General features: G+C 41.7%; 1 protein-coding gene across 1 annotated transcript in view; it reads right to left on the reverse strand.

Moving 5' to 3' along the window:
* cdh13 (cadherin 13, H-cadherin (heart)) overlaps positions 1-14,726 on the reverse strand; it is a 288,979-nt gene that overhangs the window by 152,174 nt on the left and 122,079 nt on the right. The window contains exons 5-6 of the mRNA XM_070830937.1: positions 4,655-4,660; positions 3,877-4,029 (exon numbers count right to left, since the gene is read on the reverse strand). Of these exons, the coding sequence (XP_070687038.1) occupies positions 3,877-4,029; positions 4,655-4,660 (159 nt within the window). The remainder of the gene's footprint in view (positions 1-3,876; positions 4,030-4,654; positions 4,661-14,726) is intronic.

The raw sequence follows: 14,726 nt of genomic DNA on the forward strand, positions 1-14,726 counted from the left end.
GCATGTGGGGCCTTCGTGTACGACATTACAAGTGTATATGAACATGTGCAGCATGTGCACACGGAGGCATACCAGTTTGCCTACATGGATTACAACTATCAGGCTGGAAATAATGATGCTCATTAGTGGTGGTGTGATTGGTGTTGGAAGCTAATTTACACCAGGCCGTTGAAACAATGGCATATTAGACTGGTCAAGGTTTTTCACTATGATGGAGCTATTAAGCCATTGACTGAAACCTCCAATTAAATCTCGGAGCTTTTATGGTGAGAATATGATGGAAAACTAACTCAGAGAGGTTTTTTGGAAAGCAGACTTTCAATTGCAGATATATAATCACCGCAAATGTATTTGGAGTGGTTAAGGCTGAAACCGAAATCTAGACTTATTCTAATCAACTTAATGTAATTCTGAGTTATCTGTGTGGTGGATTGTCCTTAGTTAAATTGAATATATTAAATCTCTTCACTCTTACTCGTACCGCTCTGACTGACAGCTTCAATAAAGTCTGTTTCGGTGCCTGTCTGTTCAAACCAGAGCTGACACACGTGGAGTGATGCATTTTCAATCATTGTTGCACTTTAGAGTCGCATATTGAAATCAACAGCGATCAACAGCGGTACTGGAGGGCCATTTTCTGAAATAGTGGATTCAAATAAATGACAGACTCCAACACAATCTGCTCTGTAAAAATAAAGCAGCATCCGAGACAGCAAAGAAGCCAAATGGGAGAGAAACAAATCACTCATAGATGAGGGTTAATATTGGTTCAGAAGCCTTGACGTTGTGGAAATAAGTAAAGGAAGATAAGGGATTCTGAGGTGAATCAGCAGCCACTGGCAGGTAGTGTGCTGTAAAATCTGGAGCTAGCTGTCCTAATAAATCATCCTTATCTTGTGATAGACTTGCTTGTCACATGTGTATATATGTTATGTTTGGATAAATTTGGCTTTCAGGTGATGAGCTCCTGTATCGTGATAAATCAGCAACAATCCGACATCTTGGAAGAAAAGGTAATTAATAACTAGTGTTTTCATACTGAGTTGGTTTTCTCGGTTTTCCTTACTTAATGCTTCTGCTGCCCTTTTTCTTCTTTTTTTTCCCCTCACGGTCTCACTCTTCACATTTGATTCAGCTCAATCGATGTGTCATTAAATATCCCGAGCTAAACTTTTCCATGCTGCACATAGAAAAATCTTTATCCCCAGACCCTCAGTTTCTGCTTTTCACTCTCCTTCGCTGTCCTCTTTTGTAATTCTCTCTTTGTCTTCTTCCCCAAAGTTTTATGTAGCAGCTTTTGTTTGTTATAGCCAAGAAGAACGCAAAACCTTTATTTTCTGGGATGTCACTACACTATGAGGACATTAGAAACTATAAGATAAGCACGGTTGTGTGTCTATAATCTTTGTTTTGTAAATTATAGTAGCAATGTTAATACAGTGGGAATTAAGAAAACTGTTGGAAAGAGGCACACAATTTACATCCTAGTTGAAATAACTGAATTCAGAAAATATCTATTGTAAAAGTATAAAAAGGTTCTTTATTCCTGAACGTTCCTCTTGATGGACATTGAAGGAATCATGCGATTTATAACGATATCAGCAGTGACTAGAAGGCTAATTTGCATGACCCGACTGTCTTTAAAGCAGCTACAGACCATAGTTAACACAGACTTTCCCTTATACTGCCTGATTAGATCTTTTGATCTCCTTTACTCACCTGTGACCTTTGTTCCACTTGTTACTGTCAGACCATTTATACCTAATTGATTCTAATTCATACACTCCTGTGTAGGTGTGCACTGCCTTTAATAGTATAACCTCTTTCACCTCCCTTGTTAAAGGTTTTTCCATTTCTAGCCAGTGCTTTTTAATTCAGCTATCTATCTATCTATCTATCTGCTAAATGACAACTGGCAATTTTTTTTTTTTTAGTTAGATGAGATAACTTTAGCTCAATGAGTTGTCTGCTGACCTTTAAACATCTTCTCTCTTGTTCCAGCAGAACCTTGGAAAAGGGGTCTTAAGTTTGCACTCAATGGTTACATACATGATATTGAGCTAAATGACTGAAACTAAAGCTGCACGTCCCGGCCAGTCATCATTCTCACCAGCTGACGCTCCATGAAGTCGGCAGGGCACTAATGTTAACAAGACAGCATTTCTTTTAATATTGTCGTGTAGAGCTAGAGGATCCTAGTGTTATAAGCAACTTGTTTGTTATCTTTGTTTAACAGTATGTTTTCTCTTAACATTAAAGAAAAAGTCTAACTGATGTGCTTAGCAGAAGTAATGCTGTCTGGCATCATGTGTTCTGGGGTTGCTGTGGTGAAAGTTTTCACAAATCCAAAAATGAGCGAGACAAGGCCACTAATTTAGGCCAAGCATCCAGGACCGGAAAGGTGCTAGTGGAAAACTTTTTAATAAACCTGTAATCACACAAACTAATATAGATAGTTAATGATGTGCTTCTTGGCCTTGGGACTAATGCTCAGCTACTACAGGAGGTGGTGAGCTAGTTCGAGCAGACAAACGCACTTTAACCCATTCTTCACACTTTTGCTCTTGTGTTTTGGTTTTTGACAGCTTAGAAAAAAAAAAAAGATGCCAGCCTCCAAACCCTTTACATGAGGAGTAGGCTTATCGCTCTGAAGACTCATCTGCACCACTTCTGCATGTGGTGAAATCTAAAATTTTATGTGGTACCTTTTCCTTGGTTGCATTTGCTTTCCAGCACCTGTTTAAACCCACTTCTTCACAGTTTAAGGGGTGTGGATGGGCAGGCAGTAAGAAATACTGCCTCTATTACTGGCCAACCATTTATTTCCATATTCTGATTAACATATCATTCATCTATAAAGAAAGGCCGCAGCTGACGTTGTGTTCTATGTTTTTCTAAGAGCCCATTCTCTCCGTTAACCATATTATTCATCGGATACAGGGATGTGTACTTACTGGGTGTCAAAGGTGCTTGTAAACAACTTGACTTGGACTGCGACTACTGAATGCCAATGTCCTGGTTACATCATGCATGTAATTGTAAGCAATGACAACCGAGCGGTGAAAGACAAAAGAAATTTGGTAAATATGTGTTTATTCTTCTCTGCCTTCCTCTCCGTTTCTCTCCAGCCTGCTCTCCTTTCACATCTGTTTGTATTTACAGAGTGAATTATTTCCGAGTTTTAACAAAACCCAGTAAGCTTATCAACAGCTTGCATCCAGCTGAACACCCGCACTCGCGCCTGGTTTCAAAAAACAGGATAAGATCAATTGACTTACTTAAAAAGTAGATTTTCTCTGCCCCTCTCTCCCTTTCTGTTCTGTAGGGGAAATGGTTTCGTCAGGCGGGCAACCCCAAGGGCACCAAGCCCAGGAGGCACCTCAAACAGGCTCTTATGTTCTTTTATCACAGCGGAAAACACCAACTTCTAACTGATAGAATCAATTCAGCCTTGACAAAATATGAAGACTATCCATTCCCAAATAACACTGCCAATATTGTAGTATTGTTGGGTTACCAACTAACTTTGTTCAGTTGTTCATTGTTCAGTTTTTTTTTCCCAATGTTGCCAGTATGCTGGACATACTGGCTAAATTGGAGAGAGATTGATCAAAGGAAATTATGTTTGAACTCCAGATTGCCATGAATAACATGAGTTTCAACATGTTTGAAAAGAAAATAATCAGAAAAGAAATTAGAAAGTGAGCTACAAGAACCTTGAAACTGACAAGCTGACGATATAAATGTGTCGAGGAATCAGGGAGAGAAAGAGTGCCCAGGTGGCTAGAAACGGGAGAAGAGAACATACACACAAAGACAATAAGCACAAGATCTAAGACAAGGCACCCACACACCCACACACCCACACACACTGACCTGGTAGGAGTCAATGGCCTCTCGGTCCAGTGAGCGGCTGACTGACACGTCTCCTGTGTCTATGTCAATGGTGAAGAGACCTTTGGGATCCTGGTCAGCACCGGGGCCTTTCAGTCGGAAGATATGGTTCCCTGACTTCTCTGTTGAAATCACCTGCAGACACACACACAAACAAACACACACACAGGCATCAACAACTCAAACAATTGTAAGCTTTTCCCATTTAAGTCTGAGTCAGCCTATTTCCTGAAGCAAACAATTTGTGAATCACTGCTTCTATTTTTTTGAAGCAGAGTCTACTGAAATCACTTTTTATTGGAATCTGTTGATACACATTTGAGTAAAAGGATCTTACTGCGCCTTGAATGGTGATGCAAATCCCTGATAGCTTCCAATTAAAAATTCATATCAGACAAGACTTTGATTTGATTTCATCAGTTGGCAAATTCAGCTCATGTAAAATACGAAAGTTAGCATCATCTCCCTGAGCATCGGAGCCCTGCTGTGACCATTTTTTCATGCATGGTAGGATTCATTTTAGATAAGAAAAGTAGAGCAGTTAAATAAATATAAAATGCCATTCCTTAATAATTAAGTGTGAATGTTATGTAGATTATCCTTTTCTTTGTTGGGCCTGTGAGGAAGATTTAGAGTCACACAATATGAAATGGCCTCATACAGTAGTGATGTTTTTTGAGGAGAAGTTAGCTGGCTAACAATCCTATTCTCTCAGACAGGAGTGATCTGACCTGGGGAGTTTTTGGATAGATATACTCACATGAGACTGCCATAGCCAGCAGCATCCACAGAAACCCCAGCAACAGGAATGGGCAGGTTGGAAAAAACAAAAAAAGGAACACACAGAGAACACAGCATGTTAGATTAACATAGCACAGCGAAAACAGCAACAGGAGCCACAGACCTGGTAGATCTTTGGAGATCCTGAGTTCAGGGCAGTTAATTTGCAGACAAACTTTGCCGAGTTTTCTACTTCATAACACGATGCCTTCATACAGGTATTCACAGCATACACACCTTTCACAGCAGATATTTTAGGCCTGTCATGGCAGGAGCTGCACACGTGGAATTAATAACATTAAAGATGGCTTTGTTCCATTGAGTGTCCCAGTGAGATATTCCTCTGAGCCAGCCTGAGCCTGAGTGGAGTGCAGCCATCGTTAATATTATTAAACACACCTGTCCTTTTCCTGGTAGGACATGTCAAGATTTCTGCTGTGAGAGACCTCCGCTGACAGGTCCAACTAAACACTCTGCAAAGTGATACGATGATTAAATGGTTCAGGAGAACACAGTGAATATTCTTTGAAGTAGTAGTCTGTGTGACTCTCTTGTCGAGAGAAGGCTCTTATGTATGTACAGTAAACATGTGGTTGAAGCCAGAAGCTAGATAGCTTAGTGTGGCATAAAGACTGGAAAGGAACATAAAAAAAAAAAAAGAAAAAACAACTAGTCTGGCTTCACACAAAGGTAAGAAAATCTGCTAGAATAATTCTTACAAAAAAAGAGATTTACAGAGGTTATGTGCTGGACCACTGTACTGAACAGAGCCAGGCAGGCTGTTTCCAACTCTTTGCATTCTTTATGCCAAGCTACGCTAACTGTTTACTGGCTTCAGTTACATATATGCTGCACAGACATGACAGTAGTATAAGATTTTCTTATCTAAGTTTACAGGGTTGCCATGGGTTAAAGTGCTCACTGCCAGCTGAAAGGGTTTTGATGTTCTTGTACTGTTCCTCCAACTGGATGTGAACATCCTCAAATTAAAGCTTAAACTTAGCACTAGCCTCATTATGATGCTTCCATCAGTCCACAGCGCTGGAGTGCATAGCCACTATCTGAACAATGTGCCACTGTCTAAATACTACACCCGCACATGCTGCACCCATAAGAGCACACGCAGGGATGTCACCACTATGACATCCTTCTGGGCCGCAGCGTTGTCACTGGGAGGCAAGGACCTAAATGGTCCCCTCTGCACTGCGCCTCATGATCCGAGGGGTGCCACAAAGTCACCTTTAATGAGAACGCGCTTCTATGGGATGGCAGCTAAAATGAAGGCCTTTCTACTTCCCACTTGAAAGAGCATGGGAGATGAGACCACAGTGTTACAGGCCTATGCCAGACGAAACCCGAGCCCTTATAGCCTCTCCAAAGCTCTCTGCCATTAATCTCGATGTCCTGCTTCATCTTTTTCATTTTTCCCCCTCTCATGCCCGGGCCCCGCTTGTTACGTTTTTTTTATATGTCCATCTATGCTCTACCGCTAAGCATCCATATTTCATTCTCCACTCATCATTTTCCACTTTTCTGTACTGTATCCGCTCGTGTTCCCTCCCTCTGCTCTTGTTGTTTGTCATACCAAATGATGAGAGCACGAAATGTCAGTTATTTTTGGATGACACCCATATACTAAAGATTTTTTATGTCTTGTGATCTTGCCTTATCTTTCCTCTTCCCCTTTTACACTTCTACCACTCCTCTCCATCTTTCTAAGCCTTGTTCTTTTCTTTTCTAATCTGGAAGAATTTTGTTTCAACAGCAGTGATATCAAGGGTACTTTCTCGTACTATGAACTGTGTTAGAAACCCCTATTCATACAGCACAATAAGTCTGTGCTCTTGTCATCTTTATATCATGGTGTGGACATAAACACTGATATGTTTAATCAACCTATGTGCGCGCAGACACACACACACACACACACACACACTCACACACACTCACACACACTCACACACACTCACACACACTCACACACACTCACACACACTCACGCTCACACAGGTGCAAAAACTATCATTCAGGACAGAGATATGTCTGAGCTGTAACCACGGTGGGACAAGCAGTGACAAAGTGGGTCAGATGAAGAAAACCAGAAAAAGAATGAGGTGCAACATTAGTTGGATTCACAGATGGCTCTGCGTCAAACTTAGATAGAAGCAAGTGGGGGGTGGAGAGGTGTGGAGGAAAAACAACACGGGACAGGGAGGATGGGGGGGGGGGGGGTTAGGATGTCAAACGAGAGGGAAAGTGAGAGAGAAGGAAGTAGAGTGTGTCAGAGAGGGAGAGATCGCTAATAAAGACACAGTAACTTCAGCTGCAGAGTAACTGAAGTGTCAGGAGAAGTTTAGTGTGATTAGGAGATGTCTCAGTGGGGGAGGAGTGTGATAGTCTGCGCCACACACACACACACACACACACACTATGACTTGCACGCATGCTGGCAAAGAAACGTGCACCCAGTGGCTTTGTCTCCACTGAGTCTGTCTCCCTCTGTGCGTGTGGGAGGACTGATGGGAGAATCTCACCTCTTTCTATCAGCTCTCATTACCAGCCGAGCAGACATGAAAGACTGTGGGGCTCATGATACTGCGGGAGGATGACAGGAGGTGTGGTGCAGCTCCGCAACACCAAACACCTCGGGGTGCACAAAGAAAATGAGCACCAAAACAACGGGTCAGCACCTGGGTGTGTATGTTTATGTGTGTTGACTTAACCTTGATAAGACCTCCTGCTGCCTGTGTTCTTGTCAGGTGTGAGAAGGGCAACAAACAAAAACCTGTGGAAAGGCAACACAGGTATGTACAAATATGTGCACACACGGGCATCTTCTGAGGAAACTCATGTAACTTGTAAAGTTGTGTTTTATGTGTGTGCGTATGCATGTCTAGAGAAAAATCTGCTGTGCCAAGCAGTGTGCCAAAGAAAGTGTAAGTTGGTCCAAAGAAAACATCATCAGGCTGAATCATTATCATGCAAATTCTGTGTACACACACACACACACACACACACACACACACACCCCATGTCCTTGTGTTTTCTGAGAGAGAATGAGGAAGGGTTTCAACTCCAGTGTGTGTGTGTGTGTGTGTGTGTGTGAGAGTGTGTGAGAGTGTGTGAGAGTATGCAGTAGCATCCCTCAGTGGTGCTTCTGTTATCCCTATCAAGGTCATACAGCCAGCTGCGAATGACAATCACTGGCCATGAAAAGACTCCTGGGACCAGGCCAGGCCTAGTGTGTGTGTGTGTGTGTGTGAGAGAAAGAGGTAGAGAGAGGGAGAGAGAGAGAGAGAGAGAGAGGGAGGAGGCACTGAAGTGATGGACTGATTGTGCCTGTGAATGTGAGTGCATTATTGTGCACGAGACCCGAGAGTGTACATGAATGTGTGTACAGTGTGTGTGTGTGTGTGTGTGTGTGTGTGTGTGTGTGTGTGTGTGTGTGTGTGTGTGTGTGTGTGTGTGTGTGTGTGTGTGTGTGTGTGTGCACAAGCATGCCAGGCTGGGACCAGTGCTCTGCCTGATTGTCCTGCCACTCCAGCCCACTAATGACAGGGATGAGGCGAGGTGGAAAGGCCTGGTGAAGACATGGACGGGCACAACCAACCGAGTCCTCGACACAGGACAAAGGGAAAGCAATGGTGCTAATAAACTGGCTTTGATTGGTTAGCCAGGCATCCGGTAATCATTTCCCATCAGCCACTGTGTCCTGAGCCAATCACAACAAGTCGGAGAGGGGCAACACTGAAGAGGGACCCTGCTGACAGGAGTGTAATTAAGCGTCAAGACTGTGTTCAGAAGGTCAACAGGCGCTGCTGCAGTGGGAGATTCTGCTTTTGACAAGAAGTTTAAATTCACACAATTTAACTTCATTCTTGTCTCTTCATATTTGTTAGTCATTCTTTCAAGGCAGTTTTCAAAACTTTGAGAAATGCCGTACTTTAAGGAATGTGAATACATATTGCATCAAAGACTTTTTAAGTTAAAAACGGGCCAGAGCTGCCAGGCAGCAACGTGAGCAATCACCCAGTCTTACTTAAACTCACAGAAGGACAGCATCTCTTGGGCAGTTCACACCCAACAAATCTGTTTTCATTGCTTGTGCTCATTTTTTAAGCCCCTCTCATCAAAATGGATTTCACATCTGCTTGATCTGTCTGTGGGTCCAGGCCTGAAGTGGAATCTGCGTCAGACGGTTTTAACTCACCGCTGGCGAACATCCGCCACAAATGGGCATGATTAACATGCTGAGAGACAGACGGGGAGAAAAAGGCAGGAACATTCTGGTCTTCCTAAGACAATTAAGAGAACCAATTAGACTAAATGATGAGCCTGCAGGCTGCCTGATTTCTAATGGTGTAACATTTCACAACACAACTTGCTCACTTCCTGCTTGGAAGCTCAGATTCCTGGTATTGACTAGCTGTTTTGGTGAGAGTTGGAGCAACAAAATGAGACAAAGATAGATGGAGAGTGGTGGGGAAAATAAAAAGAGAGAAACGGAGAAATGAAGGAAGAAACATCTAACAGCTGACAGACACCAGGTAGAGGGTAGCAAGACTGACAGGCAGAACAAATCAGGATGCACTCAGCACTGAAACAATAGAACCAAGGTGCCAGACATGTCTATTCTCCTTACTATATTAGTTGGGGCTACAGCCAAAGCAGGCCCCCATTCCTCTCACCAACAGTACTTTATTGGAGCTGTCATGTCAACTCAGACACGTTGTGTTGATTTGCGAGCTGAACCCTGAGGTAAGGAATCATAAACACAGGGTGAATAACTGACACCTCCTGTGCAGCACGGAAAGTTAAGATGGCTTTACAGATTTAAGGGCTTCAGATTTTATGCTGATACATCTGAGATGTTCATTTGTTATTTCATGGGGCTGTGTGTGTGTGTGTGTGTGTGTGTGTGTGTGTGTGTGTTTTGCTTCTTTGTTTAAGTGAATTTCAGTTACTGGCTGTAAGTCAGAATCCAATAAGACCATGAAAACAGCTTTGTGTTAGGCCTGTTTTGCAGTTACGGCCCAAACTCAAAATAGTTTCAAAATAATCTAACCTGCATCTCTTACACACTTTTACATAATTTAAATATTTGGACCTTACAGCTACAGCTTGCAGGGTGCTGGGCTTGGCTCAGGTTATGTAAGTTTGTCGTTTATTTAAAATTTGAATAGTTCACAGTATCCTTCATACATATAATGTCACTTTCAGTTGCAGTCTAACTTGTGCTGTGCGCCTGCAGCTAGTCTAAATAAAACATGTCAAGAAACACAAACATATTCATCACATAAAGGGAGGCTGGCAGCTGTCTGTCAAACCATCAGGGTTTGGTCATCACCTGTGATTGGCCTGCCACAAGATTTAATAGAATTCCTGGTTTTCCTGACATTAGAGGAATTGCAATTTGAAATCTCCATGTGATGAAATGAAAACTATTCAGAATTGGAGCCAGATGATGACCTGTCATTAGACAATCAAACAGATGCCAGACAACAATATTAAATGTCAGTATTAAAAAAAAACAAAAAAAACATGCCAAATCCTAAACTTTCCACAAATATGACAATTCCATTTAGTTTTGTCGACGTGTTTTGTAAAATATGCAGCACTTTGTCATTTTCAGTCTTACCTCCTACACTCCATTACTGTGCACAGCTCAGGGAACATAACTAATCAGCTAACTCACTTCCAACATGAATGCAGGTAAATAAGTTCTTATTCAAGCACTGGTGACAAGATGGTATTTTCTTTGATAATGAGTACAGTCAATACAAAAGGAACGGCTGTAAGATGAGTTATGAATGAAGCATCACAAACACCTGTGAATTACCCTCAGTATCATCAGAATCGTATCCATTAGGTCCAGCAACAATCGAATTGTCATTTCGTGTTATTTTCATGTGATTTCATGTGGCACATGAGCCCAGCCAGCAGCACTTATTGGAATGAATGTGGTCTACTTGCATGGTACAGGTATCGTGGTACAGGCAGACCGTGAGGGAAACGTGCAGTCTTAATGCATGCATGGTCACACTGGTTACATAGAATCACTGAATGGTACAGTGCTTCAGAGGACACGTTATCCTTCCTTGAAAACGGAGGCTACCCAGTCTCCTATATCCCCTTGAGAATTACGCTTGACTCACTCATAAGCTCAGACATGAGGAAAAGTAATTCAAGAATAAACATTTTAACTACTTGAGCGATGATTGATTTATCTTCCGGAATACTTGAGCAGTCAAAAAAAGGGTCCTATCAGCAGTGACTGAAGTGGCGTGTGCTAAGAGAAACATTTAGGCATATCACTTTCATTGCATGCTCCGGCTGCTATGTGAGTTGTTGTGAGCTGTTTATGGGTCCCCAAGGGAGGGCAGGGGAGAGACCTCTGTATCAAAACAATTCCACAGCTAGCGGGAGGTGTGACATAAACAACAAGGTTCTTACCCTTCCCCTGTGAGCCTGGCTGACAGCCAACCCACATTCACATCTCCAGCACGCACATGCGCACACTCACATGTGCGTGCACGAGCACAGTCATACATGTCAAACCGTAGCCTTTGCAATCTCACCTCTCCCTTGCTTCCTACTGCTTATCTCCCGGAGAGAAGGAGGGAGCATAAAAAATGAATGGCTGCCATATGGAGGTGGTAGGTTGCGTAAGAAGAGGAAAGCTATTGGTGTGGAAAATCAATTTCGCCAAGTCTCCGACATATAGCTTCTATTGGGTAAAATAGCCCACATTAGCCTGTCTTCTCATGCAAAGCTGACTGTGGGGGCCGGCGAGAAGGATGGAGGGATACGGTGATGAGAGGAGGATGGATGGAATGTGCGACTGGGAAATGGAGGGAAGAGGAATTGGGGAAAAGAAGGTGACTGTTAAGGGAGCGAGAGAGAGAAAATAATACATGTCATGTATTCACCATGTGTCCAATCCCTCACATAAATGTGTAAAAAGAACCGCAGTTGCTATACTTGTTAGCTGACGCTACAGCTCAATCCGCAGCGGCTCCAGAGCATACTGTAGAAATAATTTGTGTTCCCTATAGACCAAACTTATCTGCTGACTCTCGTACCGCTTCGTTATCTCCCCACTTTTCACCAGGGAGGAATTTGCACAATCCCCATGTGGACTACGGTTGTCCCCCAAAAATATCACCTGATGGTTTGACACATTCACACGCACTAACTCTACCGCCCTTAACTACAAACCCGGTATCTTCAGCTGCTTCACAGGGACCATATGGAGTACAGTGCTGGTATGAGGCCCAGGCTCTGTTGTGAGCGTGCTCTCCAGGGTACTATTATGTATCTATATCTATTATGTGCAGGGCTCAGTATGGGATCTCCTTTTATGTTACTCTCTGCAAGCACAAAGAGATGTGGTTGATCTCTTAGTGCCCAGTCTCATCTAGGACAACACTGCCTGACACGTAGAGATACATCAAGCTTCATACCATGCGGGAGAGATAGAGGTATAGCCTTACACAGGGTCTAAAATGTATGGTCCTTGGTTGACCATTTGCTAAAACAACAGAATGTCCATACAATCATCACAATCATCTCATAATCTGCCATACAAAAAATGGGATGTGCCACATGATCTTTGGACTTCCACAATTGAGCTGGACAAGTAAAATCCCTCATCAGTGACAAAGCAATGTACAAATCCTTTGGAGAATGTGTTAGGCAGGAAATGGCCCTGGTCTAAAACTCTTCTGATAACAATATCTACAAAAATACCCACCTGAGATTTACACTGAGATTAAGGGTGCAATGATGTCACAGTTTTCAACATGCTATAGACTCAGCAGGGCTGATAAAACTTCAGAATGGCAAAGAATTCGATTGCAGTGGTACTATAGACTGCCATAATTACATTTTCCTTCATCAGACTTTCATGAGGTAAACTGAGTCAGAAGTCTGTCTACCTTGGGGGCTTTTGCTAACACGGTCTTTAAATATGGGGTGCCTAACAAATTCTGAATACAAACATTTTAAATTTAATCTGGCCTAACTAATTCTGCTGTTTATTGGACACAATAAATTGGATATTGATTTAAAAGAAAAGATTTAAAATTTCTAATGCTTTTTTAGGCTCCATAAAAGGGTGCAAGACACATAAAGGGTCATATAAGGAGATAAAAAGCTGACAAATAAAAAATGGTAATGTAGCAGGTGTCAAATAAAGCTGCGATAAAGTCCTCACGTAAAATAAGATCGTACAGATTTTGAGTGCTTGACCCAATATTATCAGAAACTGTTCCGGGATTTACTGTAATGAGTCAAAGTGTATTTGGAGCGCCTGAGTTTTCACAATCTCAAATATTAATGAAGCATTGTTGTGCATGTGTGACATACATGTTTCATCATCTATCGCCTCCAAGAATACATGGCACATTATTAACATATAACTGTATGAGCATGTCAACTTAGACTTGCTTAGAAAGGAATGACAAAGGCAAAACTGATTTTTTTCAGGTTTCAAGAAATATTGGCATTTCAGTTCAATGGTAAAATAACATTCAATCTAATCAAAAATAACTGAAAATGAACATTCCTAAATAAAAGTAATATTTTTTGACCTAGTGCACATTTTCTTGTGAAGAAATGAAAACCAAGACTTCATGAAAGCCAACCACCTGATGCAGTGCCTCAGGAAACATATGCCTGTGCTTTTTGTCATTTGTAATTACCTTCCTGAAGATGTTTGAGCTGAGAATAAAATATGGAAATCTGTTCAAATTGTGTTCAGCATGACGCTCAGAGTCTCAGTCAACGTTCTTGCTTCCAGATTTAAAAAGCATTCCTATAAAAGAAGAGTGTGATCTATGAGAGCTCGTTTATTATGTACATTTTAGAAAGCGGTACATTTAGATTACCTTTTACATTTTTTTTTTGGTGCTGCTGTCCTGTGTGGTAGTAAAGCAGCTAAAACATTTGGAAAAGCGCGATATTACTGGTCACAATTGGTCCAAACCGGCAGCTCGTGGCTCGGCCGCGGCTCGTCTAAAGAGAGTCTCGCCTATTTCTTGTGATTCACAACAGAAAAAAACAGTGAAACTCTTGACAGCACACTAGCAGCACACTTAATAGTTTCATTGTGCATATTTTTAGAATATGTCCCATGCATGGAAAAAAATAAATCTATATATTTTATGAATAAACTCTTCCTGCTTCCCTTTCAAAGTAAAAGCCCTGTAACAGTTCTTTGGCCATTTAATAACACATGGCTTGAAATTCAGTGCACGTTTTGATTATTTGTCGAAAATGATAACAATATTGGGGGAAGGGCAGTATATTTCCAATGTGCTCTCTCTCTCTCTCTAAGTCCCCACACTGTCTGTGTGGACTGACACACGTGCCAGTCGCAGCCGTTCATGTGAGCTATCCGCCATGCAGAAGTAAGGTTGGCAGTCAGTTCCTGTTCTTATACATCCGAATCATATATACACAGTGACACCTTATGTAAAGCTAGTGTCTACAGACAACTCGTACCTCATTTGATGCACACATGCACACAGTTTGTGTGTTTAACATTAATGAATGCTCACTGCCACTGTTTTTTAGTGTTGCATGAGTTACTTGTCATTAAATTAAAAAAATAATAAGAAACCTCGAATGTTGATTGTTATTATACATGTTTTGAACAACAGAGTGGTTTACCTAAAATTTCTCATACAGTAGGTGACTGTGAAGTATTAATTTCTTCAGATTGGTTCACTGCCAAAGACCTATAATAGCTAAGAGGAAAGTACATTACATAATATTGAATGATATCAGGTAAATCATGCATGTGACATTGAAGTCTACATTGCTGCATTCTAAATACAAATAACTGGCATTAAATAAGTGAAAAACAAACCAAGACAAGCAGCAGAAATGTCAAATTTCTGACTATTTGCAACCAATAAAAAGCCTCTTGTCCTTTAGTAAATGGCCAGTAATGGAAGCTTTCACTATGTTTTAGTCATCTCGGTAAAATAGTGCCGAAACATCAAGGCAAAAAACAAAACACTCCAATATGTAGTGACCTCAAAGGGTCT

Source organism: Pempheris klunzingeri, chromosome 5 (genome assembly GCF_042242105.1).
Source record: "Pempheris klunzingeri isolate RE-2024b chromosome 5, fPemKlu1.hap1, whole genome shotgun sequence".
Classification (NCBI taxonomy): domain Eukaryota; kingdom Metazoa; phylum Chordata; class Actinopteri; order Acropomatiformes; family Pempheridae; genus Pempheris; species Pempheris klunzingeri.